Source organism: Cuculus canorus, chromosome 17 (genome assembly GCF_017976375.1).
Source record: "Cuculus canorus isolate bCucCan1 chromosome 17, bCucCan1.pri, whole genome shotgun sequence".
NCBI lineage: Eukaryota > Metazoa > Chordata > Aves > Cuculiformes > Cuculidae > Cuculus > Cuculus canorus.
In genome coordinates, this window is record NC_071417.1 from 7553437 (window position 1) to 7580238 (window position 26802).

The 26802-nt window shown below is 43.7% G+C and overlaps 1 protein-coding gene across 2 annotated transcripts in view; it reads left to right on the plus strand.

The window, feature by feature from the left end:
* Positions 1-53: 53 nt before the first annotated feature.
* Positions 54-26802, plus strand: part of TTC28 (tetratricopeptide repeat domain 28) — a 133619-nt gene continuing 106870 nt past the window's right edge. The window contains exons 1-2 of one of the 2 annotated variants that reach the window (XM_054082042.1): positions 54-222; positions 4555-4833. In XM_054082042.1, coding sequence (XP_053938017.1) covers positions 142-222; positions 4555-4833 — 360 coding nt within the window. In that variant the 5' untranslated portion in view covers positions 54-141. The remainder of the gene's footprint in view (positions 223-4554; positions 4834-26802) is intronic. The other variant, XM_054082043.1, reaches the window with a different exon arrangement.

Genomic DNA, 26802 nt, shown 5'->3' on the forward strand with positions numbered 1-26802 from the left:
GGGTCCCTCCCGGCCGTCGGGGGCGCGCGGGGTCGGAGCGAGCCCAGCCCCGGGGCGGGGCCGCGCGGGTCCCTCCGCGCCGCGCCCGGAACGTGGCGCCGGGGGCCGGAGCGGGACCCGCGGAGGAGGAGGAGGAGCGCGATGGAGCCGCCCGGCCCGGCGGGGGCCGCAGCGGGGGGCCGGGCGCGGCGGCGGAGGGAGCGGGGCGAGGAGCCCGGCGGGGTGAGTGCGGCGGCAGCGGGCGCGGGACGAGGCGGGAAAGGGGCGCCTGAGGGGGAGCTGCAGCGCGCGGAGGGGGCGCGCGCGAGGGGAAGGTGGGGGGGGGGGGGGAGCGTTGCAGCGCGGAGCCGCTGCCCCGGCGCGAGGGCGGAGCCGCGGAGCTGCGGCCCCGGCGCGGAGGGAGCGCGCGAGAGGGGCGCGGAAGGGGGGGAAAGCCGCTGCCCCGGCGCGAGGGCGGAGCTGTGGAGCTGCTGGCCCGGCGTGGAGGCGGGGGGTGAGGGGGGAGCGGGGAGAGCCGCCGAGGGGGCGCCCGACAGGGGAGTTGTGGCGCTGTTGCCCCGACGCGAAGGGGGCGCGCGAGGCGGGAGCGGGGGGGCAGACGGACAGAGCAGGCGTCGCGGGGCCGCGGGCTGGGAGCGAAGCCCCCGCCTTCCCCGAGTTGGTTCCAAGGGAAAACCGTGTTCTCTGGGCTCCAGAACCCAAGTTTGTTTCGCGAACGTCTGCAAAGTTCGCTGCGGAGTTGAGCGGTGCCGTTTCCCCCCGCGACACGCGGTCTCCGCCCCCCGAGGCACCTCAGTGCCTGGAGCGTGAGGGCTCGGTTGCTGCCGGAGCGTGGGCCTGCGGGCGGGTCCGGCCCGTGGGCGAGGAGTGCTGCGTTGCCTGATCCCTGGCAGCAGCCCCTGCGGTTCGGGGTTGGAGCCGAGCGGATGCCCCGGGGACCGCATAAACCGAGTCGGGATCGTGGAATGGTTTGGGTCGGAAGGGACCTCACAGCCCATCCAGTTCCACCCCCTGCCATGAGCAGGGATACCTCCCACTGGATCAGGGGCTCCAAGCGCCATCCAACCTGGCCTGGAACCCCTCCAGGGATGGGGCAGCCACCACTGCTCTGGGCAACCTGGGCCAGGGCCTCCCCACCCTAATGGTGAAGAAATTCCTCCTTATGTCCAGCCTAAATCTGCCCCTCTCCAGTTTACACCCATTGCCCCTCATCCTATCACTACAAGTCTCTGTGAACAGTCCCTCCCCACCTTTCTTGTAGCCCCTTCAGGTGCTGGAAGGTCGCTCTAAGGTCTCCTGAGAGCCTTCTCCAGGCTGGATGTCCATGTTCCCCATCCTTCCTCCTCTCCTTGGAGCTGCTCTTGTTCAGTTTTGGTGTCTTTCCTCCTCCATGGAGATTTGTGCAACCTTAGACAACATCACCCCTTTTCTGCTTTCTTCTGGTGTTGGACGAGGGCTCGTCTGGTGCTAACGAAACCCTTTCGAGACTCTTTGAAAAGAGTTTTTTTGAGACGCGGATGAGTGGGTGTGCCTTGGATAGGAAAGGTTTTTGTCAGCAGTGGGGTTGGAAATGTTCCCTTTCTTTAGGGAGAGGGAGTTGATATAAACAAACAGGCATGTGTTTTTCAAAGTCCTAGGGCATGCTGCTGTATTAAACTACTGGTTATTATCAGTGATAACATCGTTAATGAGTATTCCCGATATTCTGTACTATCCAATTCTTACTTTGGAAGAGGTGAATCCCACTGCTGAGCAGCATCACTTTGTTTTTGTGTTTTTCTGGGTATTGATCCAGTCTCGTTCTCTGGCTGCTTCACTATATCCCGTTATCCCACTCTTGACTGAAGCTGAAAAACTTCTCATTGTCCATTGTGTATCCTTTCCTCCTTGCCTGGAGACCAGTTACTTCCATTCCCACTGGGCAGGTCACTTGGGAATGTTGTAATGAGAGATTGCGGGGGAAGAGCTATCCGCCCGTATATCGGTGAGTGCTGGCTCTGACGCCCTGCTGGCAGAGCTGTGCTCCTCGCTGGCATGCTTCCCTGCAGAGAAAGCAGCACTCGGACTACAGAGGCTGAGTAGTTTTGTTGCAGACAACAAAATCCAGGGAGACTGTGTTCCTGCTGCCTGAAGTGACTTTCCTGTTCAGACCTGGCTTCTGTGCCATCCCTGGTGCCTCAGTCCATCATTACTGTGTACTGCCTGTTGCTAATGGACAGTTCAGAGGAAAAGGTCAGGTTCCTCATTGGTAATTTATAATTTATTGATTGGTTTAGTACCTATGAGTACCTCCTGTAACAAAATGTTAGGCAGCTTAAATCTGTGCACTGCCATCGCCTACCACAGTATTAGCAGGAGAAGAGCAGTTGTGACTGGAAAGCAGGGATAGCTTTTTAATGAGTACTTTTTGCGTGTTGGTACTGTCGTAATGATCTTCTTTTTATTTGTGGTTTGAGTGCCAGAGTGACTCGGTTTTGTGCTGTGGTTCCTTCTTTTACCTAATAATGTCTTGCTGTCTTGCATCATTCTCATGATAGCAGGAATTAAACAGTAAAGTATTCCAGAAATTACCATCATAGTTTCCTGTAAAATAACTTCATTTTCTTCCATGAGATTATTCAGCTTCACAGGCTATTACAGGCAGAAACTACTTTGCTTGGATGGTGGGGATGTCTCCTCCTGGATTCTCCTCGTTGTTATAGACTCACAGTATGATTTTGGGGAGATCATGAACAGCTTTGTGTCTTCATTTGTTTATTCACAATAAAAAGACAGAGAAGGCAGCCTTTGTTCTACTTGTGCCTTCTTTAGTCTTGCTTGTGCTCCTCGAGACTGTACCTGCTGGGACACGGCCTCGCGAGGGTTTCTGCTCGGTGCTCCATAACTTGAGGTGAGCTCATGAAGGTCTCTGTGCTCTGGTGGGGCGATGAGGAGGATGTCACCCAGTGCCAGCAGCACCGATGCAGAGGTGGGCTCCTCGGTGGGCGCTGGCTGGGCATTCGCTGCCCAGCTGAGGCTCCAGCTGGAGGCAGTTACAGCTATTTCTTGAAGCATTTATCTTCTAGATCCCCTGAGTTCATGACTGGTTCTGGTACTCCTGAAACTGGTACTCCTGGAGTCTCCTTCAGTAGAGAAGTTTAGAAACAGTCTGGACAAACACTTGTCAGAAAAAAAAGAGTATAATCATGAGGAAAAGAAGAGATTGGTAGTTTCTAATGTTTTGCTTTTCTATTGTTGTTGTTTGACTTAAGAAAAAAAAAAAGCAAAGCCTCTAGACCATTTTGACGCTTGCAACAGGATGTCCATTTACAGTCCGCTTCCCTTTCCTCCTAAAAATATGCCTCTGCTCTCTCTGGGAATGTATTTAAGCCCTGCAGCTGCCTTGTTGTGGTAACAATATGTGATATTCTTAACCTTTTTCGGTTTGCAGGACTAAAAACGGGTGACACCAACCTCAATTACAGTAGTCTAAACCTTTACTGAATATTTCCAAGTCCTTTGTATATTACCCTATGTACACATTGCCTGTCGCCAAGTACAATTACTGCAAAATCCACAACTCTCATGTAATCAGAGCACTGCAAGGATATTCTGGCTGAGTTTGTGAGGGTTCCTTGGAGAGAGCAGGGTACGCACAGCAAAAACAGTTTGTGGCTGCAGGTGGCTGCTGAGGAAAATACAGAACATAGAAAGTTAGATTAGGAGAAAGGGTGTGGTAGAATCAGTGGAGCTGGGACTTCGCACAGCTCACTTTAAATAACAATCTTGATAATGAAAAGGCTTAGAACTGTTTCTTTTTTATTCTGTGTTGCCTGAAGTTGGCAATCTGAGAAGGTGGCTCTGCCAATAATGGCTGTTCTGTTGCTAAAAGAAATCGTACACCACTGATTTCTGTGTCCCCCACTCCAAGGACTCATCCTTCCCTTCACATTTATGAACGATTGGCAGGCAGATGGATATAGAGGTTTGTGAACAGATATACTGGTGCAGGTTTCATGGTTTGAAGAGGATTTATACATTCTTCCATTGTCTACGTGCACATGTGCTTGTGTGTGACCTGCACTTCCAGCATTGGATACTCCAGCATCATCTTCCCACTCACACCTGCTACATGTTCAGATAAACTTCCTTACCTGGTGACTTTGCTTTGTGTTGTAGGATCAAAGAGGGGGGCTGAGGAAGAGAAACTTATGAATATGCAGAGTGCGGCACACTAAACGAGATTGCAGCTGGTCTCATGCCTGAAGAAGGCAATATGTCTTTTAGAAGATGTCTTTCCCATGAATGATATGTTTATATCCTCATATAAATTAATGATATGTTTATAGCTTTATAGGCTCTTTTCTGTTACTTCTGTACCCCCCAAAAATCAATAAACAAACAGTCCACTTTTTTAAGAACCTGATTCTGCATTTGTCATTTGTTCTGCAGCAATGCTAGTGGCTTTAAGTTTTGCCATACAGCTTCTAATTGTTTGGTTTTTAAATTTTTTTTTTCCTTTTTGAGTAGCATTTTTTAACACTAACATACTTTCTCCTTCTTCCCCCCCCCCAGATTTCTTTCTTTGGATCCAAATCTCTTGGAAGAAGAAGTCCCGACAGTCCCATGTTGAGCAAAGCCGAATTTGTCGAGAAAGTTCGCCAGAGCAACCAGGCTTGCCATGACGGTGATTTCCATACAGCCATCGTGTTGTACAACGAGGCTCTGGGAGTCGATCCACAGAACTGCATTCTCTACAGTAATCGTTCAGCAGCCTATATGAAAATCCAGCAGTATGACAAGGCCCTGGATGATGCAATCAAAGCACGACTCCTAAATCCCAAATGGCCAAAGGTAAGGCAGTGGGTTTGTCTTCTTGGGGAGGAGTGACTCCTTGGGGATTATTATTCACATACATAACACCTAATGTAAATAAGTGCCTGTATTTCTGTGCTGAAGTCTAGTTTTGCTCAGGGCTCTTGGTAATGATATCCTTTGCGTTTAAAAATTGTTTCCTGTTGGGTATTAAACTGTTTTCTATGTAAAAATGTTTTTTCCAATGGCGCTATAATACTATTTCACTATTTGAAACCAGCATGGTTTCTGGACTGTGAAGACCTGACATCTCTTTTAACGTTAAATGTAGTCAATATTCAGTAGCATCCAGGAACAGTTTGTTGCAAACCTTCTTGAGAGGTAGCATGGAGATCCCTCTTAGTAATGGAGCAATAAGGCCTTTCAAAATAGTGGTGAAGGAGTGGTTATGTGTAGTATATTTGGGATAAACATTTGAAGACGTGCAAGGGAACATTTTGTGCAGATTAAATGTTGTTGGTTGCCTGTTCTTTTGAGGTTGCCTCCCACTGACTGCGACCGATTGCTTCAGTAGCCAGCTAGTCCAGAGCCAGACCTCTATGTGTTTGTCAATTGTAATGGCATCTGCTCCAGGTTTCATTTCTCCTGTCAGTCTCTCACACAGTCGTATGAGCCACTTTAACCAAAGATGCAGTGTAAGAGTGGGTTCATCACCCCGGTTCCTCTTCTCGGAATTTACAGCGGGTAGGAAGTATAATGCTCTCCATCAGCTGGACTCCGAATTATTGAAGTTGTTTCCTTTTATTTTGAAGCGTTTTGCTGTAGGTCTCGTATTCTGGGTTTCAGTTGTTTATTACTTTCTAGAAAAGCCTTATCATATGCTTAAGATTTTGTTAATTACTTTACGCATACCCTAAGTGCAAATCCAAACTCTGCTTGTTATCAGCTCCATACGTTGAGATTGTGTTGTGTGCCTTTAAATCAGCGTTGCGTATTATGCCTTTTCTCATTGGTGATTGCCTGTATCTTGTCTGGTTATTTGAGATAATGGTAATACTAAAAAAATTAGTATTGGCCTACTGGCCAACTGCTTAGCAGTTCTGTTTCCGAACAAGCCATCATTTCATTGCTGTGCTGTGGTAAGTGCATGAACTGTGTTTTCATGCCTGCACATATATTTCCATATGGAAAGTGGAAGCTGTTGTTTAAAAAATACATGTAAAACAGTGTTCTTTCCACTTGGAACATAGGATGTTGTCCCTACATACATGTGTATGATTTGAAGATTCAGTGCTATGAAAGCTGCTGCTGTTTCTGCAGCTCCTGAGACATCGTCTTGCTAACAGAGGTACGTGTCTGCTCATCCCACCTCAGAGGGAATGACATGGGTTGCAACATCTGAGAACGTTGGAAGGTAAAAGACTGGTGGTATCTCATCATCAGTACAATCTGTGTGCACAGTGTCACTTTTTTGGCCATCTACCAGACGACAAGGCACGTCTTCCATTGGCGTTTCTCTCATTCTCACACTGGGGGAGAGTGCCTCCTGCAGGTATTTTAATTTGATGCGTCTTTCTGAAGGAAAAGAGCCTGACTTTTCTTGGTATCTTGACTCTGGAATTTTTGGACTCGACGAACTACCATTTTACACAAACTTTCTCACTCTAAGTTTCTCTCTTTAGTGAGACCAGAAAACTACTTCAGAAAAACAGTGTTGAAAGTGTTTTCCAAATCTTGTGCTCGCAGTAGCTGGAACTTTCAGGTTGCTCTTATTCCTTTATGGCAGAAGCACAGAAGAGTCTTTGTTTCTTTTTTATTGAGTTGAAGTCAAATAGAAATGAGTTTTCTGACTGAAGTGGAGAACAACTTTTGGTCAGATGAGGCAGGGGCAAAGTTGGATGCTATCCTGGCTATCAGGTGGTTTTTGTTCCTCTTTCGATTTTACTGATGGTTAAATAAATAGGGTGGTTACCGACCCCAGACTGCTTTGTGAATGCCAGCCTTCTGTTTGGGTGGTAACAACAGGAGTGCTAGGTAAGAGTGGGCTCCTCAACCGTTCCTGATGACTGGGAGCCGTTCTGACCCAACAGGAATGCTTTGGCAAACACAGCAGAGGTGGGAAATCCCAGAATGGAGGCAGCCTACCTTTGTGTGGTATGTTCTCATTTAGAAAATTTACATTTTATAAAATGTGCATTTATATTTTTATTACTGAATTAATATTACAGAATTAATTGTAATTTTAGTCAAGGGTGTGCTTTGGGGCCTGATTAACTACTCTGTTATGTTGTGAGCACAGAAATGTCAGGTTGGATCTGATATCGGGAAACGTGGTGGTGTTTATACACTCATTATTGGTCCAGACGGGCAGTTGTTGGCCAGGCTCAGTTTGCAGAGCTCTCCCATGGATATTTGTGTGTGCGTGTGTGCAGCTTGTCGGTGGGAGACAGCAGGAGGGTGCTGTTTGAAGACGAACACTGATGTTGCATATTTTGATATTAAAGCTGCTTTATAGATTTTAAAATATATAATTATTTGACTTTTATTGATAGAACATAACCGGGACAATTGAAACCTCTGCATACAAAATCTAAGCAATGTTGTTAATTAGCCAGAAGAGGGAGCTTAGCAGGTAGAGCTGATGTTTCATTTGAAAAGCCCGAGTTTCAAATACAGAACCCAGTTTCCTTTGACTTGGGAAGCTGAAAAATGAATTTGAATCCAGGTTTTCTGAGATTTAAATCCAATCGGGCTCATTTTGTTCTTTCTTTTTTTTTTCCACCAAACAATTTTCTTTCTTTTGCTGTCGATCAGGCTATAGAAAATTTGTATTCAGTTTCTCTTCCCAGCTGTGCAGCCTGAGGATCCTGGGGATAGGAAATGAAAATGGAGGGATCTGTCTTTGGTGACCCTGCCACCTGAACAGTCTTTTCTTAGTTCTTGCTGATTTTGAGATAAGAGACTTTTAATCCTTACGTTATAAAAAAATATGCTGTGGCTTAAATGGTTTGAGTTTGGACTGATTGATTGTTACAGAATTAGCTGGTATCTCCCATTTGGCTTTTGTGCAACCTGTAGTTTTCATCTCTGTTGTGGAATTGAAGTGCAGCTGATGAGCTGCCTGGCTCTCTGTGGCCTGTGGATCTCTGCCGTTGATAACCTTTTGTGGTAGGGGAATTGTCAGAAATGCAGCAGCGTGAATGCTCCTCTAAAAATATATGAAGCATGGCTTGAGTGGTCTCGTGTGCCTCTTTGGAAGGATCCCGCTGTTGAGAACCGTGCTGTTCTGAATCTTCTATAAACGTGGAAGAACCATGGAACAGGCACAAAGGGAGCACTGAAATATTTTTTCCAAAATAAAGAAAAGCTTGAATGACAGATTTGGTTTTGGTATTCCCAGTGGCAATGTTCTGTATGGTAAAGAGACCCATTATTGTCAAAGGTCAGTGTTCTGGCCTTCAAATGGACATAAAAGGTTTGGAAATCCTCCTTTTCAGTTCAGTTACACTCCAAAAGTCTGGGTCTGCACCTGCTGAAACTTCTTCAGATCTTGTTGCAGTGTATGCCTGTGATGTTTCGTTGACTATGCTTGGCTGTCCGAATACACAGAGTGCTTCAAAGTGTGCTTACCCTGTGTCCTTTGTTCATTGTTTTTGCACTACTCCAACCAGCCACAGAAAATTATGTTTATGGTATCTGTGGTCCCTGATTAAATGAAAGATGCAGTCTTGTGCAGTGTGTTCAGCTGTGCTTCTTAGATATCTCTACCTGAATCATTATAATATAAAATATATATATTAAATACCGCAGTTTTTGTTTGGTAGAGCAACTTTTTAATGTCTATAGAATCATCTTTAAAATAAGGGGATTTTTCATTACCCCCCCTCAATTTTCCCTTCCCTGCTGCTGTTTCTAATAACCCCTGTGGGAGGCTGGTTCCAATCTTCGCATTCTCTGCAATTTTACAAACCATTTTCTGAGTTTGTTTGGGGGATGGGGAGTGACAATGTCTTAGAGAAAACAACTTTCTAGCGTTACAGGGTCACAGCATTGCTGAGGCTGGAAGGGGCCTCTGGGGATGGATGGGTCCCAAACGTCCTGCTTGCAGCAGGGGCAGCCAGAGCAGCCTGTCCAGGACAACCTAAATTACACAGAAGAGCTCGTTCTTGGAATACAATGATAAAGAGGTATCTGAACAAATGGAAAAGTGTTGTATTTAAAATGGGTGCAAAGAAATGTTATTTTCAAATAATGTATCCTCGGCGGGTGGGAGCTGATTATCGCAGTATGTTACTGAAACCATTAGTGTAGCCATGCTTTGGAATGTCTGCAAACCTCCAGATGATGAGGATTACCAGAGAGTTCAGGATGGAGTAGATGGATGAGAGATAAGCATTAATTTCTGGGGACATGAGTCACTCATTATTGCAGACTTTTTTGGGGGAGGAGGGAGAAAGCTGTCTTCTATCTGATTTCTCTTTCCAGTGTCATCCTGGGAAGCTTCCATTGCAGATAGCTCTTGGCAGGGACCAGCCCGGGTGGAGCACTGGTCTCACCCAGGACTTAGCTCCTCGTGGTGTGTTTCAGGCTGTGCTAGGATGAGAACATTGAATATTTGTAAGCTGAGAAGCGAACACTTCATTTGTTATATTGCGATGTGGTGGCTGAGGTGCCCTTTGCCCAAATCTCGCAGGTGTTTCCTTCGGCTTGTAAGGGCCAGGTTTTGGGGGTTATACTTCTTTTTGCAAACTTGCCTTTTGTTCGCTTGCACTGAAGTCTGAATTTAGCCTGCTTGACAGGTGGCTAAATGGTTTGTTATTGCATCGGCCAAATGTGCAGAAGAAAGCTGAGACAGAGTACCTCCAGAGCCCAAGGAATTGTTGTCGCAGGCTACCAGCCTCGTGCCCCCAGGGTGCCCACTTGAGATGCTTGCCCCACACATCTGGTCGTGAGTGGCTGTGCTGCGCTTCTCTGTGCTGTCGGGAGATTCACTCTGTGGTTTGAGGCTGCACCTGGTGTACAGTTAAGTATAAAACGCTCAGGAATTTGCTGCAAATTTAAGTACTGGTGCTTCAGTACTCAGCACAGGGATTTCCTGACCCTCTGCTTGAGTAGTGCTTGATTTCCCTAGTTTGAGTCAGAGGATTTGTCATGTTTAACTTGCTGCTTACTTTCTCTGTTGGCAACATTAAGCCAAACTTACCAAACAACCCAAGCAAACTTGTTTGTCTAGCATGCGCTTTGCAAGCCTCCAAATGTACACAGGCTCAAAGATATTCATACCAAAAGGAACATTCTGTAAAGTAACTTTAAAATGAAGCCACCAACAGCACCAGAACATGGCATGTGTAGAGTTCAATAGGAAATGGTATGGTAGCGCTGTAACCGTTGTGGAATTTTCTGTCTGCAGAAGTGTTTTCTGCCTTTGACCATCTGGGAGAGGAGATGTTCAAAATTCTTTCTGTAACAGGAAAGTAGCAGCTCTGGAAGTGTATGTGGGGATTTCATTAAGATAACCTGGGTCCTGGTGTCAGCGCAGGGAGTAACACACACAGTGGTGAGAGTATTTTTTCCTTTGGTTTTCAAAGTGCCTAGCAGGAAAAAAGCTGGCTTTATTTAAAATAAATGTCTGAGCATTTGCATCACTCCAGTTCTCAGGCTACTGGGAAAAATTACAAACGTGGCAGAATAAGAATAAATTTGTATGTGCCTTTATACCTAATTGGGGAGAACAGAAGGAGGTTTTAATGATACCATTGCATGTAATACTGGGGAAAGATGATGCTTCTAACTTCTGCTACCAATTGATTTGCTTCTGTGACTTCACATTCTTCAGAAGCATGGAAAAGTTTTGTTCCTAAAACTTTACACAGGGCAAAATGTAATTTAAGCTACTTATTCTATCTTTACTGCATTAATGTGTGAACTCTTTAGTACTGAAAGACTGGGGTAATTAGTAATTGAGTTTATTATGTAGATTACATTCTCGGAGAATAAGTACAGAGGGCATGTTAGTTCTGGATTATCAGCAAGTTGCTGTTTGAAAGATGAGTTGCTGGTTTGGTCCACTGGGTCCTCATACAGAATCAAAGATTTGGTCTTTGGGGAAGATCAAACAGTATTTGTATGAGAATAATTAACTGGGTTTTGGCATTGATTTATGGTCTTAATCTCCTAACAGAAAAATTGTTCGTTAACAGGAGATGAAATGACTTTGTCAGACTCAAATGCATTTGGTGAGTAGGACAGCCGAAGTCCAATGTGGAGGCCAAAACCACAAAGACAAATATTTTCAGTTCTGTGAGAAGTACCTTGATTTTATTGTATTTCTTTGCTCCATGTGAGTAGAAGGATGCCGACTAGACAGTTTTATGCAGGGCTATTTAAAGCCCCAGGTACTGGTGTTTGGGTAGCAGCGTTCCCTGGGAGCACAGTACGTTACTGAGTGAGAGGAAGCCAAGCTGGGTAATGGATATGAAGCCCAGGGTTCAGCAATGGCCTGTGATTTATATGCCTTGTTTAAGCCACAGAGCAGGTAAAAAATTTATTTCTTAAAACAGAGTCACTTTTTCCTATCAAACTGGTTTTGAGTTGCAACAGCTTCTAGAGAAAAGGTGAGTAGTGAGGAGAACTTAGGTGATGCCAAAGGAATGCCCTGTGCCTACTTAATCTAAAAGTAGCCAGGATGAATTACTACTATTTTTCCTCGGGTGCACATTTCTCTTGTGATCTTTTCTGTCTTCTCCTCTTCGTTTAGCAGTGTGGCTCTGAATGTGTAGATGGTGAAGAAATCTGAAAGAACAGAAAGAAAGGGGGATTTTTGAACCATGAGTCCTTTGGGTGTGTGAAATGCAGGGTTTTGGAGGTTGTTGTGTAACTGGACGGGTGCTCAACCAAAGAGCTCGCACTGGTGTTTGGTTAAAGGACATTTCCTCATCTTCTTGTGCTGTTGTTGATGGCCTGCAGATCTTTGTAAAAGTACCCTCCTGTGCTGCACCAATCCACAGCAACCGAAATGTTTCTGAATGGATTGCAAGTAGAGAGTGCCCACCCTCCGTCACACGTAAAACATTTGAACAAGGAATGTGACTTGACCACATAACTTTTTTCATGAATAGGCCTCTTGTTTTTAATTTGATGAGCAAGGAACTTTCCAGTCCTGTCCTCCGGCTTACAATCTGTCTTTAATTTGCAGAAAGATGCATTCCAGTTTTTCAGGCATAAAACTGTTTAACCAATTTTTTTGGCTTTGCTGGAAATTGCTGTGTTACGTTATCCTGAGGTTCCTGCGTTTGTTTCAGTCTTTTAATCTCGTGAAATCACAGCATTGTTGAAGTTGGGTGGAACTTCTGGAGATGACGTAGTGTGGCCCCTGTAGTGTGTCAAGCACGGTCAGCCAGAGCAGGTTGTCCAGGACATTGTCTGTTGGGTTTTGAGTATCTCCAAAGATGGAGACTCCATGACTTCTCTGGGCAACCTATTCCAGTGTTTGACCACCCTCACCAAAAAGTATTTCCTTGTGTTCAAATGGAATTTCTTGTACTGCAATCTGTGACAACTGGTTCTTGTCCGTTCACCATATCTCACAGGAAGAGCCTGGTTCCATTCTTTTATTGCCCCCCCTCAGGCATTCACACACATCCGTGAGACTTCCACACCCTTAAGTCTTCTCTTCTCCAGATTAAACAACTGAAGGTGTCTCAGCCTCTGCTCATATGACTGTTGTGCCAATCCCTTCATCATCTGTGAGACCTGGTCCTTGCGTTGGTCCCTCGCTCTTGTACTGGGGAGCCCAGAACCAGTCATAGTGCTCCAGATATGATTTTGTCTTATATTCTCATTATATATAGCTTTAACTTGGCTTTTGTTGCCGTTTTCAGTGCTTTCTTACCATCTTTTCCCTTTTCTCCTCTTTGAGTAATTTTATAACTTTCTATTTTTTCTTTCTTGCCTTTTGATCCTTGCTGGGATCGATCTCCAAATTAATGGAGTGTGGCGTTTATTGTGGTTAAAAGGGACTGCAGTTGTCCCAACTTCTTGCACCCTGCCTCTTTCTTAGCTCTGCTTTCTGCTAATACTCTTGACCATAACGGCACGTTTGTATGCCCTTCAGAGTAGGATGTGTGCATAATTTTTCGCCTGCATTTCCTATAAGATCCTTACTGTCTGTGATGTGGGTGGGGTAGTTCTGTTCTCATTTTACCTATTGGGAGTAGAGAGAGTATTTGTCCTGTTGTTCAGTGATAACTTGTGTTCGTGCCAAGCAGTGTTGTTGCATCCATGGACCGTGGTCTTGCTGGTGTGGATCTAGAAGCAGTGCAGCTGTGTGATGGCGGTGCTGTAACCTGAGCTCATGTATCTGGCCTTGGACATTGCATCCCAGTGATGTGGCTGTATTGCTTTTGGTTTTGGACCAAGGATAGCTGGCTCAATGACTTTTCCCATCAGCTCCCAGCTCTTCAGTGGATCCTTTCTTAAATTAGCTTATTCTTACAAATGGGACATTTATTCCTCGTTTTTTTTCTTGGCGTACAAGTTTCCTCATCTTGGAGATCAATTTCTTCCTTAATATTATCATAATGATGACACACAGGCTGAAGCTGAGGAATTGCGAAGAATTCTAATGACCAAAGCACACATGAGAGGGCGCTCAGTGCCTGGGTATTTTGGGAGTGACTGGGATCTACTTGAAGTCGTAGCTAGAAGAGGTTTGCATTGTTTTGCTATTTCTAAGAGATATTTTATTAATATTTTTTTTCTTCACATGCTTTTTCTTCTTTGACATCAAACTGCATATGGCTGGCATGAGAATGCTGATAAATCAGCTTGTAATGTGTACACTGGTACAGAGCTGTGGAAGGAGAGTTGATGTGTCTTATACCTGCTTTCTAGAATGGTTTGCTTTAAAACCTACAATATATACACATTTTTTCTTTCCTTTTTTACTGTTTGCTCTGTTTTTTGTTAACATAGTGTCTGTAAGCCACTTATTCACATTTATTGTTCCTTTTGTTACGTTTATGTTACTTGCTACTTTGATTAATCAGATAACAAACAACTGTCCCTCAGGTTGGTTGTTTTTTTTTTTTCTGCAGCAAATAGTCTTTTTTTTGTTGGTGTTTAGCATCCTGCATTTATACGAACTCTCTGCATTTGTGATGTAGTTCTGGCTGCCCAAGGATTAGAATTTGAGCAGCACAAGGGAGAGTGTTTTAGACAGTGTGAATTAAAGGGATTGTAGTGTGACTTCCTATTCTTTAGGAGCCACCAATAGGTGGCTGTATGGTGATAAAGAACCGGAGGGGATTCTAGGATGCTGGACCTGGGTTCTTCTGTAATAGACAAGAATGACCTTAAAAGCCTGCATTTGTTGTTTGGTTGCATCAGGGCACGTTCGATGTTGGTCGAATGCATCAGGGCATGTCTGGTGGATCCTTATCACAGACCTCCACCCTAAACCAGACTCTGAGGAAATGAAATGAAATGGAGAGTTTGGGACAACAAGTAGAGAAGAGGAAATACTAAAACTGGAGAAAGTGGAAAATCACCTTGACTAACGAGTCAGTAGAAAACACTGAAGTATCCCACTTACACAGCGTACTGTACTGTGCCGAGATGGGAGAAAACCCAACCGAGTAGTGGTAGGTCTTGCTGAGAGCTGCGCAATGATTAAGGTATGTGTGTGGCCTAACAGTGTTGCCTTACTGGCCTTTCAGTGGGCACCAGGGTTTTATTCAGGTAGCTTTATTCCTTCCATCTCATTCCCTGTAGCCAAGTAGGATGCAAAGTGCACGTGATAATGTAAAGGTAGGAATGCAGCACAGGGATAATTGCTGCATTACGCATAGACATTTTCTGAGTCAAAAGCATGATGACAGTTGACTGAAGACAGGGAAGGAATTTGTAGCAATTCTTATTATTTCTATAAATCCATTGTTCTATTCAAGTCCATGCTCTTCATTTCTTTCTGAGTGCTGAGGTCTCGGCCTCTTGGCTGAACTTCCAGACAAAGCAGGTGACATCTCCTTTTTGCCACAAATGTATTTCTACATGGTTTCTGCTTTGCTCTGAAAGGCAAATTATAAAGATATGAAACAATAGAAATCAATTACTTATGTTTGGCTGTTATCCACTAACAGAGAATTTACCCCTGAAATTAAAAACAAGTTGAACAACACTGTTGCTTCTGTCATGTAATGAATGGATACACTAGTTTTGGTTGTATTTTCTGGATTTAAGTTAGTTTTGAACTATTTTTATTCTTCACTTTGGAATACCGAGTTTGACTCCTGGAAGTCAAAGAACTGAATTTCTCTGGAAGTTATTACAAGTCTAGCGTAAGATCCCAAACACAAAATACAAGGTTTGTAAGTTCTTCAGTGTGGTTATTTTTATAATCTCTGATGACTCTTCCAGAAGTTGGCAGTGGGATACAAATTCCTGTATTACTTTATTTCATTCAAAAGCTATTGAGGAGCCAGCACATAGAAATAATAGATCATTCCTGCCCGATAACTGCCAAAGAGATTCGGAGGCTTCTGACTTTGAGGTTGTATCTGAATTGTTGTCTTTTCATTATCGCTGATGAACTTCTCAAGAATGAAACCATTTCTGCGCCCTTTTGTCCTATAGAACCATACCACTTGGTACAGTTCAGTTTCATCATTTCCGAAGCGTAGTGTGAACACAGCGAGCGGTGCGGGGCTGTTCCTTTGGGGCCGTTCAGGGGGAGCGTTGCTGGACAGCTCCCCTGGGCATTGGAGCTCCCAGGGTCCCGCCTGGACCCTCTCTCCGACTCCTGGGACCTCGCAGGGCAGGGCTGTCACACGAATTTGCTTATTTTCTCTTGCTGTTGTTTCTCGGATTGTAATTCAGTCTTCGTTGGCCTGAAATGAAAAATAATGGTCCTCCTTTGCTTTTCTTCCACCAGACGGGTTTTCCAGCTCCTGCAAACAAGCCAATATGAGATTCTATTGTAAGTGTAACCTTTAGCCTCTCAGTTATCACTCAGGAACACGTGTGCACTTCTGGATTATCTTCTGTTTTTCATTGCTTGGGTGTCTTAGTTTTGCCTCCGATAGCTCTCCTGCAGTGAGCCATAGTGTTATTGGAGGATTGTAGTCAGTAATAACAATTTATTGCTATTGCTGTTTTATTGTTATTTATTATATAAAAAAAAATATATATATTATTATACCGTAGAGCAGCTTCCAGTACTGAAAGGGGCTACAGGAAAGCTGGGGAGGGGCTCTTGGTCAGGGAGTGCAGGGACAGGATGAGGGTAATGGTTTTCAGATGAAAGAGGGGAGATTGAAATGAGAATTTAGGAAGAAATGTTTTCCTGTGAAGGTGGAGAGGCCCTGGCCCAGGTTGCCCAGAGCAGTGGTGGCTGCCCCATCCCTGAAGGTGTTCCAGGCCAGGTTGTATGGCGCTTGGAGCCCCTGATGTAGTGGGAGATGTCCCTGCCCTTGGTGCGGGGCGATGGAACTGGATTTTAAGATCCCTTCCAACCTAAACCATTCCATGACCCTATGATTCTATGATTTTAATGACAGCTTCTCTGAAGCCTCTCCATGCCTTGAGAGATACGTGTCAAGTTTCAAGGCCTCTCACTCCTTTAAGTGTTTGCTCAGAACGTGGACCAGTCGTTTCACTCTGGAGAATTCCAATGTGCTAGGCACTCATGTTTATTTTATGTTGATACATTTGGTTAAGTTCCCATTGTTACCAGTGTGTTCAAGGAAATTACTTGTTATCCTGAGCATGGTGGGTATGAAATGCATGCAACTGTATTTCAGGGAGTAAATTTTTCATGATTATAGCCCACGGGTACTAAATAAAAAATGTCAGCTTCTTGGATTCAGTTGCACTATAAAAGTGTGCCTAGAAATAATGGATTCCGGGGCTGGGAAAGGACAACTGTAGCACTGAACTCTCGTAGGTTTAAAAGCAGAAAATATGTGCACTTAACTGCAGAGGGAAATGTTCGGTGTTGCAGTGCACAGTCATTAAGGCTTTGGAAAACTGTAACAGATTCGGGAACGCAGCAGAGAAGGAATGTGAATAAGAGGAGTGTGTGTAGTAAACACAGCTTTTTAAAGAGCTTGAGTTAATGTTCCAGAGAGCAAAAAAGAAATCGGTTGCCTGTATGATTTCATGCCCTCCCACATTTGTTCTGCTTTGTCTCACACTTAGGCTACACTGAAGAATGATGCTGATCCTGAAATCTGTACAGGGAGGAGGAGTGAGTGTCGGAGCTATTGGTTAAGGATCCAAACCAGCAGCTCCGTGCTGGCTCAGAAGCAGCTATTGTCTCTTCTGCTCTCACACAATTTCTTCTCCGAAATATTTCTGCTTTTTTTTTTTTTTCTTTTTCCTCCTGCCTCCTTGTACAAAATTGTGCTTAAACTGAACAAAAGCCCCACTGAAAAGTAGTTTTTATTGTTGGTAATCTAGAGTGCTCAGTGCTATTAAGTACAGTGATAAATAATTTCTGGAGCTATAGATATTTTTAGGCATTTGTAAATATGTTGCACATTGTGTTGGTTTTGGTGCTTAATAACATAGGGAAACTTAAAATTTATATGAAAATAACCATCACTATTTCTTGAATTAAAAATTTGCTGTGGCTTCTGTGAGTTCGTGTTTTATAAAATCACATTGTAGAACAGAAAGAAGCAACTTGGCTGATCTACAAATCTTCATTCTGTTAATCTGAGAAACGAAGCCAGTGTCTCCAGTAAGGTAAGTGATGACTAGCTGGTCTGTCAAATACTGAGGCCTCTAGAAAGGGGCATTTTTGTGTTCATTTAGCTTAATTTGTAGCATTTCATCACAGTAAAGATAAAGATAAAGTGCATTTTGCTTTGGTGCCTCTAAGGATTTCAGCATATTGCTACAACCACCAAACTCCTAACAGTACAACACACAAAGTTTGTTACCTATTTGTTTTCCTTCCTTTGGTAAACTCCAATCCCTCGATGTCTGAATGAATCCCCAGCCTCTTCAGCTGAACTGAGTACTAGGAACCAGTGTCCTTGTTAGGGCTGGTTCCGATAGAAGTGAATCGTTTGGGTCAGAAGGGACCTTAAAAGCCCATCCAGTTCCACCCCTGCCACGGGCAAGGTCACCTCCCACTGGATCAGGGGCTCCAAGGCCCATCCAACCTGGTGTTGAACACCTCCAGAGATGGGGCATCCACCACTGCTCTGGGCAACCTGGGGCAGGGCCTTCGACCCTAATGGTGAAGAAACAACAGTGCTATTGAAATACTCACATTTCAAATTATTGTGTGGATTTCAGGTTTGGTATAAGATGGTGTTTGAGAAACTTGCTCTGAAGACGAGGTGCTCACAGTTGTATTGGAACATCATCTGCTGTCTTGGAATGAGGCAGCAGTAATAAAGGTGGGAAATCACACATCCTTTGTGATCCAGAGGTACGAGGACTTATTGCTGGCAATACACAGGAACCAGGCACAAGAAAATTTTGGTAATCTTGGAGCATTTCCCAACTGCAAAATATCTAAAAACATTTGATCAGTATCTAACAGGTTTTTATTTTACTTGAAGACAAATACAGGATATGAATATTTCTCTAGAAATGTAGAGAAAACTAAATTTGCAGTCAAGAATTTGAGCAGATGTCCAAAACAACCGGCTTTTAAAAACTAAAGCACCCCCAGTCACTTGCACCAACAAAAGTTGGTTTGTTTTTTTATTCCTGCCTCACAAAAATTAACCATCTGCTCATTAGCTGTGTTACAAATGGAAGAGGCGAAACAGAGCTGGTGTGGCTCGCAGCTTTTTGGCAGATGCTGAGAGACGTAAGTAGGGTTTAGTAGTACTTTTCAGTTACAGTAAGTGGTAGAGACAGGCCTGTATCAGAGAGAACAGACCCATGTGAGAACTATTTACATTCCAGCAATGCCTACACTGCACGCAGAGCGAGTTTAATAGCCAGCGAGGAGGCCTCAACCACATGTTGCAGACATGTTGAAGACTGAAAGCCATTGGAAGACTGTTAGGAAATTTCTATCATTCACACCAATACAAAACTCAATCCTCCATGAGCTCCAGGTCTATATTCCATTCTGTTATTGTAGAATCACAGAATAGGGTCAGGGTTGGCAGGGGCCTTTAAAGACCATTGAGTCCAAATACATGTTACCAAAAATGATTGTGTCGTGTAGGTGCTGTGTATCTGCATGAGGTCTGCAGTTTTTGGAACCATCCAGTCTGCCTGAGATACGGAGGGGACTTTATGACTGAAAATGTTTGATTTCAGTGCCTGACTGGGAAGCGGGCCGAGACCCGTGCGTTCGATGCACGGTTTGCTGGCTGTAGTGACTGAGGAGCATATGGGCGATGTGTTCGGGTGTCTGGCGTTTTGTGGCCAAACCCTCATTAGGGGCATCTTAAAATTACAGCAAGTGACAGCTCTCAAGATATTGCCAATAACTTCAGGCAGCTGTATGCTAACCTGCAGTCTGCTTCCCAAGTATAATTCAGAAATCTCTTAGAGTGAAATAGCATCTCAAGATGTGCTGAAAAGGGAAAATCAAGAAAATACATTTTCAGCTTGAGGGTTTTATTATAACTGTGCTTGAGCTGAGGGAACTGGCTGAAGCATTTCAAAGAATTAATTGGGATAATTTTTGAATTAGTTTGATTGGACATGATTATACACTTAGCTGGGAAGTAAGAGTCCTGCAAGGATTCTAGTTTTTATGTAATTAAATAGTAGTTGATGCTGAATAACCAGAAGTACTTGGAACATTGATACTATTCTGAAAGATACACTAAATAAAACTGACCTTGATTTTGAAATGAACAAGGGTAATTGCTAATACAGAGGATGATTAATTAACTTCGATTGAGCTGGTACCTATGCCATCCACAGCTGTCGCGGTGACAGCCAAGCATATGGTGAAGGAGAAGACCGTCAGGCATGGTGAGAGAAGTGGGGGACACAGGTATTCTGTGATGGCCTGGTCAGCCCCCCTAGTTTTGCTGTAGCTGTTCCAACAGGGAGATTAATCATGCTGGGCTATGTCTCAATCTAGAGTTGCTGCACTGCATTCTGATTAAATACATTACTGCTCCATCTCTAAGATCACAGGGTAACTTTTCTCTAAACCTTCTGGAAGGACTCTGTCAGGAGTCTGTAAACGTGTGCAGAATAAAAATAAATGATTATTTAAAGTTTTTCATAATGCAGGAAGAATAGGGCACCTAATGAAATGATTAAGTAATAGGTTAAAATCGATTAAATCTAATTCTATCATAGCATTCTGCATGTTCTTCTGATAACCTGTTCAAAGTCAGAGACTGGAGGGCAGCTGGTTGGAGGGAGCAGGCAATGAGAATTCAGAGTCATAACAGCTCGAGTAGCTGTGAAAGAAAAGGTCTCAATTACCTGCATAGAGGGAATGATCTGGTGGCTGAATCTCAGTGCTGTAATGAGCTTCTAGGTTAGTCGTGTGGCAAATACAGTGTTTCTTCCACACAATTCAATTACCTCGTGGGATATGCTAACATAGGATGTTGTAGAAGCCTCTGGAAGTATTTGGGTTCCACTATAAATTAGATGAATTCATAGATGAGAAGACTATTGAAGATGAGGGTGCAGAATTGTCCAAACGTACATTAGGAAGTCTCAAAACTAGGAGGTTGCCAGGAGCTGGGTGAGGGCTGCTGTGCACCTGCTGTGTGTCATAGGCACTGTCAGGAATAAATTCCTGCCATGGACAGACTTCAGTCTAACCCTGCAGCAGTTCTTAAGTTCAGCGCTTTTCATATCACAGGTGAGTACGTCAGCCATGGGTTGTTGGTCCTTTGATCTCGGTATGTCTGCCTTTCTTTAAAAGGTTTGGAAGGTTTTAGTTGTGACTGAACACAAACATTTCTCAAGCAATAGAGTTATTTTTCTTCTGATTTGCCTTACAAGGTAAAACCTGTTTAAAGTGTACTAGAAAGCTTCCTTGCTGCTGAGCCAATGATAAGTAATGAGTATCAGAGAGGATCTCTTCTCCAGAGAACAACGCATCTGTACTGCATCGCCTACTATTGCCTCTAGCATAGAAAAACAAATGGAGGGTTTTGGGAGAAATACAGATTTTCCAGTTTTCAAGTTGTTAAAGAGTTAAAGCCTCACTGTGAATACAAGGGAAAAGGCACGTTCTGTTCAGAGAAGTTACAGCCTTCTGCAAAGAGAAAATGTTTACAGGCAGGGTAATGTATCAGCAATTTAGGACTGATTTGATAACTGTTTTCAAGAAGATGGGAAGTAGAATGGGCGTGAGGAGGAGAGAACACAGCCCAGCAGCTGAAGCATTAAATAAGGTTTTGCAAGGGGAGAACCTTTTGGGTTGGAAGTTCGCCCTTTTTCCCCGTGGGGACTCTGAGGCTCTGTTTTGGTGGTCTGTACAACGGAGACCAAGCTTTGGCAAGCTGAAGAGTGCATGATGTCATTGGATGCATAACATATGCACGGCGAGCTAGTAAATGCTGTTCACACTGCAGCGCACTGCCAGATGTGTGTGCTGGAATGCGCTTGGAGAAATGGAAAAACCATCTTTATAAAGATACTCAGAAATGATATAAGAATGTCCGTCCTGAGCCTGTCCTCAGCCACAGTGTCTGCTGAGTACAAACATGCTCTGTGGGGTCTCCCTCTTAAACCCCACGTTTCTGCTCTCGGGGGCAGTCCGGAGAGAAGGCCTTATTTAGCATTTTTCGGTTGCTCAGAGATGAGCTCCTGTTCTACCCAGGAAACTTCTCTAGAGCTTCTCAGTATGAATTATTTGCAGCAGATGAGAATCAAAGGAATCCATTCACTCGCTTTTCATTTGCTTCCTATTTTGAATGGTCCCACCACCATTACCGCAGAGGTTTCTGGTGCCTGTTCTCCTTCCTGATGCACAGCTCTCTCTGCAGACTAACCTGCTTCCAGGGATTATTTGAATCTCTGACTCAACAGTGCTTCATATGCAATAAAACCTAAGGTGGGTTTACGTTTTTCTGTACTTTGGAGTGAAAATACAATTTCATTCTAAAATTTGCGGTTAACGAAGAATCATTGTGTTCAGAACAGTTGATGCTACCTGATCGCTGGTATACCGAGAGTTAAACTTTGCTTCTTCTTTTGCATGGGCTCTGAGAGATTAAAGGGAGGAGGAGAGCTGCTGGAAGGCAGCAGCAGGAGAACGCCTACAGAAAGTCAGGAATTCCTTATCCGAATGGGACAGTGTTTCGAACTTGAGGTTTTTTTTCTGTTTTGTATATTTGTGCTCTTTTTTATGTTTACTGGTGATTTTGCCTGCTAAAAGGATTATTGCTAACTAATGGTATTGTAATCTGGCTGGTCTGTATACAAGACTCCAAACAAGTCTCCTATAATAGTTACACAGATAAATTGCCACTCTGGAATCTTTGGACCTATGCCGATTTCGAAAGGTCTATTTGAGACACGCTCTGATCGTTGCCTCAGAGGAATGGGAAATCGGTGACTTGCTGGGAGATTAATTTTATATTCACTTGGTAGAAATTGTTCTGCTGAGTTTTGAGACTGTGCACCAGAGAAGGGATCCGTTCCTGTCTGTTCGGGATGTGTAAGCATTTCTGCTGTGCAGATGGGAACTGGCAGTAGACAGACAGACCGTGTTAGCAGTCCCAGCTGGCGCCTCTTGAGCTTGATAACTGAAGGGGCAAGAGATGTTCTGTGTCCTTTATAAAGGAAGAGCACAGTCCTTTAAATGTCCCTGTGCTTGGACAGACAGGATAAATGCTCCCAGACTTCGGACTCCAAGGCATAAACTTAAATCAGTGGCATCAGAAAGGAATTTTCTTCCACATATGCAAGAAACATGATTCGCCATATGCTTCATTCTGTAGAAGGAAGATCTCCAAGGTACATGTCCAGCCTGACCGGGCGGATTTGGTCTATTTTGTCAGAAGGAACAAGACCAAGCAAACTAAATGACTGATTTGGTAGGAAGGGCTATTTGCTTTAGTGAACAACTAATCTGTCTCGTGTGCGATTCCTATAGCTGCTCAGTTCAGTCTAGCAACAAAAACTCGTGTATTTTTTTTAAATGGAACAACCATTGTAAAGCTGTTTTAGGACTTGAAAATTATGCTTGTTAGGCCTGAGCCTTTACACAGGTGAATTAGAAGGGATTTTTAACCAGAAGGATAATAGTCATCTTCTAAGTGTAAATATGAGCTTATGGCCCACTTTACCCAAATGATGGTACTGACAGAATGGTGTTGGGTCAGTGATGTGGAAAACTGACAGTCCCTCCACTCCTGAAAGCTGCTGCCTTGTCACGCAGAACAGAGTAAATGACTGTGACCGGGCAGAGAGAATAGATCAAACTGATTTGTCTGTCATCTCTTGTTTATGCAGCCTATAAAGAACACATCATATGTAATAGTGAAATTCACGATCTGCGGGGCCTTTTCCATCTCTCTTAGATCTTAGTTCGCAAAGGTTTTAGTTCCTCCTTCCCCTTTGTTGTTTTGCTTTTACTAGTCAAGTATTTCCTTTCCATGCTTGCTCTTCTAATGTTCCTGACGCACATTCAACACCTGCTGTCAGAGCTGTTGTGTATCAGGTTAAAGATATTGCCACCATCTCTTTTGCATATATAATTCCTTCATTAAGTTTTCAGTTCTAATGGCATTTTCTATGCTACTTCTGGGTTATCAATGATTTGCTGGTGAAGTGCTGGGAAATGAGGGCAACAGGAGAGGAATAGCGGAGCTGCCTTATAACCAGAATAAAATGTTATCCTGACCATCCTATCCATGATAGAATCTGTGCAGTAACATCCTCACATCCTCAAGTGGTTTGTGTTGTAGCCATGATGCATTCATACAAAAGACTGGTTAAGTTTTGGTTATAACTCTTCCCTCTCTCCCGGTTTTCAGTTGCTCTGCAGTTGGTTCTGCCACTGAATATCGAGGTTTAGTTGGTTTGCATTAGCAGAATTTTGGATGCTATGCTGCTGATGCACTGATTTACACATGGCCAGAGAAGAATTCTTTTCAGAAGTGACCAAGATGGTCATTATATTATTTCCATTTTGATTCCTTTATTCCTTTTCCACTTCTCCTGCTGTCTGTTCAGCAGTTGGAATGGGACAAAGCCTTGGTGTCTGTGCACGCTAATGCTGAAGTCCTAGGAGCCTGGAACTGCCAGTCATTGAAACAATTACCTCCATCTAGCTGTGAATTAAAGAAAGGAAACAGTATAAGAAATTTTATCCTTAATATGCTTGCTCAGAACTAACTCTGGAAAGGAAATATGGTTGTGTTTCCCACAACTGAGCTGCTGTCTTCAAAAGGAAAATAATTCTTTATCTTGAGTTAGTTGTTGTTTTATAAAGTCCAGGAGCACAAACAAGATCGACTTTCAGTGACCAGGCTTATTTTAAAGGTCAGTGTGTAAACTTAGCAAATATAACAAGTTATTGATTCCTTCAAATCTAATGACTGAGCTTTGCTTATAATGGCATGGTTGGAAAAGCCCACACCCAGCTCCTGATCTGCGTTACAACATCCTCTGTATTAGCATGGCATGAGCTCCGTGTGATTTGTTTGAACATAAAGAGTAAAAAGAAAGTGTTGGGATGGTTGGATATCTGAGGGGATTGGCAGTGATTATAGGGATTTGGACTCGCAGGTCACTGTTCGACAAATGTAAGTATGTGAACGCTTGCTTGTTGCTTGGTGGAACGGAGACGCTGGTCTGTTCTTTTGCTGCATCTTTGATGGGCATTTAGCAATTCTGGCTGAGAACCAGAGCAGAGGCCATCCACAGAATGGCTTATGGAGCATGGGCATTGAGCCTTGTTCTTGTAATCCTTGTTCTGAGGGTTTTAGACATGTCAGCAGTGATGTTATGGGGAAGCATCTAACATCACTCATGCTTTTCTGTGCCAAGAGCCCCAGTTCTTGTATTTTCTGTGCCAAGAACCCCAGTATCAGTATTCACTGATAATGTCACTTTTTAAAACGGCAAAATCTGTGCTGCAGAAGAAGGATGGGAAAATGAGTGCAGATGATTCTTCAAGACTGAGTTTGTACTTTCGGATTGGCTGTGGGATCACCCCTTATAAAACATCTTTGGTAAGAAAAGAGTCTAATTGCCAAAATAGGTTATGGAATAAAATTCCGTTTACATAATCTTTTAATTGGATGGTGAAATCTTTTTTCCTTAAAAAGTATTTGAAACTACTCTTTTTATCATCAGTAACTACTTATGTAGATGCAGCGTGAATATTTTCTTATTTTTGGCTCTTGGAAAGAGCTCACCCCTCACCTTTCCTGCCAGGCTTGAATGGAAATTGCTGCATGGTTGGCTCCTTCTGTTTCTCCATGTAGAAAAATTTTAGTACCTCTCTTAGGCTTATGTTCTTTCACTGTTGGATGCTTGAACACGCAAAGTTAAATGAAGCAGCTATGTTCTTCTGTATTTTTAAGCTGGAGCCATGGCTGGAGACCAGAGCTGCCCTAGTTATTCTTAAATACTCTCACAACTTTGTGCCAAAAAATGTCATTGCAAGTCAGGTTCTGAGTTAATATTTTGTGATGGAGCACTGGTCAAACCAAACTGTCTGAGACTTGGCTTCGTCACTGGCAGGTTCTTAAGATCTTGTTTTGATGCGCTCTCCTAAGCTTACTATCGAAAGTAGCAAAGCTAAATAAAACTATATCAGAAACTCTTCATCATGGAAATTAAGTGTACAGAACTACATCTATGTGTGTGTCTAATAATCTGATAGAGACACCCCCTTTTGGAAAGAAGAGGCTCTCTGAGCGCTGATGGTGCTGTACCCCATGGGATGAGGCACATCTGCTCACTGTGGGCAGGTTGTAGAACGGTCTGGGCTGACAGTAGTGTCAGTAATGACGATGGTAGATGTTCAGCCTCCACCTGGATGTGCTGCTCCAGCAGCAAGCTGGGCTAGATGATTGTTGTAGGTCCCTTCCAAGCGGAACTATTCTATCCTAAGAATCTTCAGTGCAACTCCTCAGAGATCCCAGATTGTCCCTGCCTCAATGATCTTGGTGACACTCTATAGTTTTTAAAAGTGGGGAACAGTGTTGAGTTTTTGTAAATGTTTCTCTCTGACACAGCAAAGACAAATTCTTTTCCACATTAACTGTAGCCTAAAGAACGAGTGGGTCTTTGAACACCTCTCTGAAGATGACGTGTCTGATTTTCCTTTGTGTGCTCGTTGGCGCTGTGTGTGTGCAGATTCTTCGTCATTTTACAGAAGTTCAGTTTATTTCTGTAGAAGTTAAGTAATTCTGTAGCAGTGCAAAGGGCTGCTGTATGGCTTCAGCATGCTGTGGTTTGGGAAAAGATGCTGCTGCGTATGGATGAATTGTGTCACATCTCTTATTCATACAGTCCCAACTGAATATGTGAACAGACACAAATGAAATTCCTGTTCCACATTTTATGAAAAAGTTCAGCAGCAGAACTGCCTATCATTGTAAATCAGTAAGAGAAGACTCTTTAGAGAGTTATAAGTGTTGTTCCTGACCGTTACAGGATCTCTTGTTGAGTATCTCGGGGCTCAGGAGCAGGATAGCTGGTGTAACACACCTACGTTTCCACTGCATGGAAGAGAAATTTTGAATAGACAAAACAGATCTTTCACGTTACAATGGTTTTACTGTGTAGCCCTTGCGGAGGGAATGAAAAAAAAATGGAATTAAACCTTGCATTTCTTTAAATCTAGTAAGTCTGTTCTGCATCCTGAAAAGCAGGACACAGCTAATATGCAGAGTATGTCACAAAACTCCCTTCCTTCCCCCGTTTCCTCTTCCAAAGAAACCTGTGAGCTCCAGAGAAGGCATTTATCAAAGCAGATTGTGTTTTGCTTTGTTGGTCAGTACTGTAGATTGCTGATAGACAGACTCTTCAGGAGGAATTACCACCACTCAGCACTGCTTGCCTTGGCTTCCTGGGGCTTTTGGCAGATGAGACGGTTCG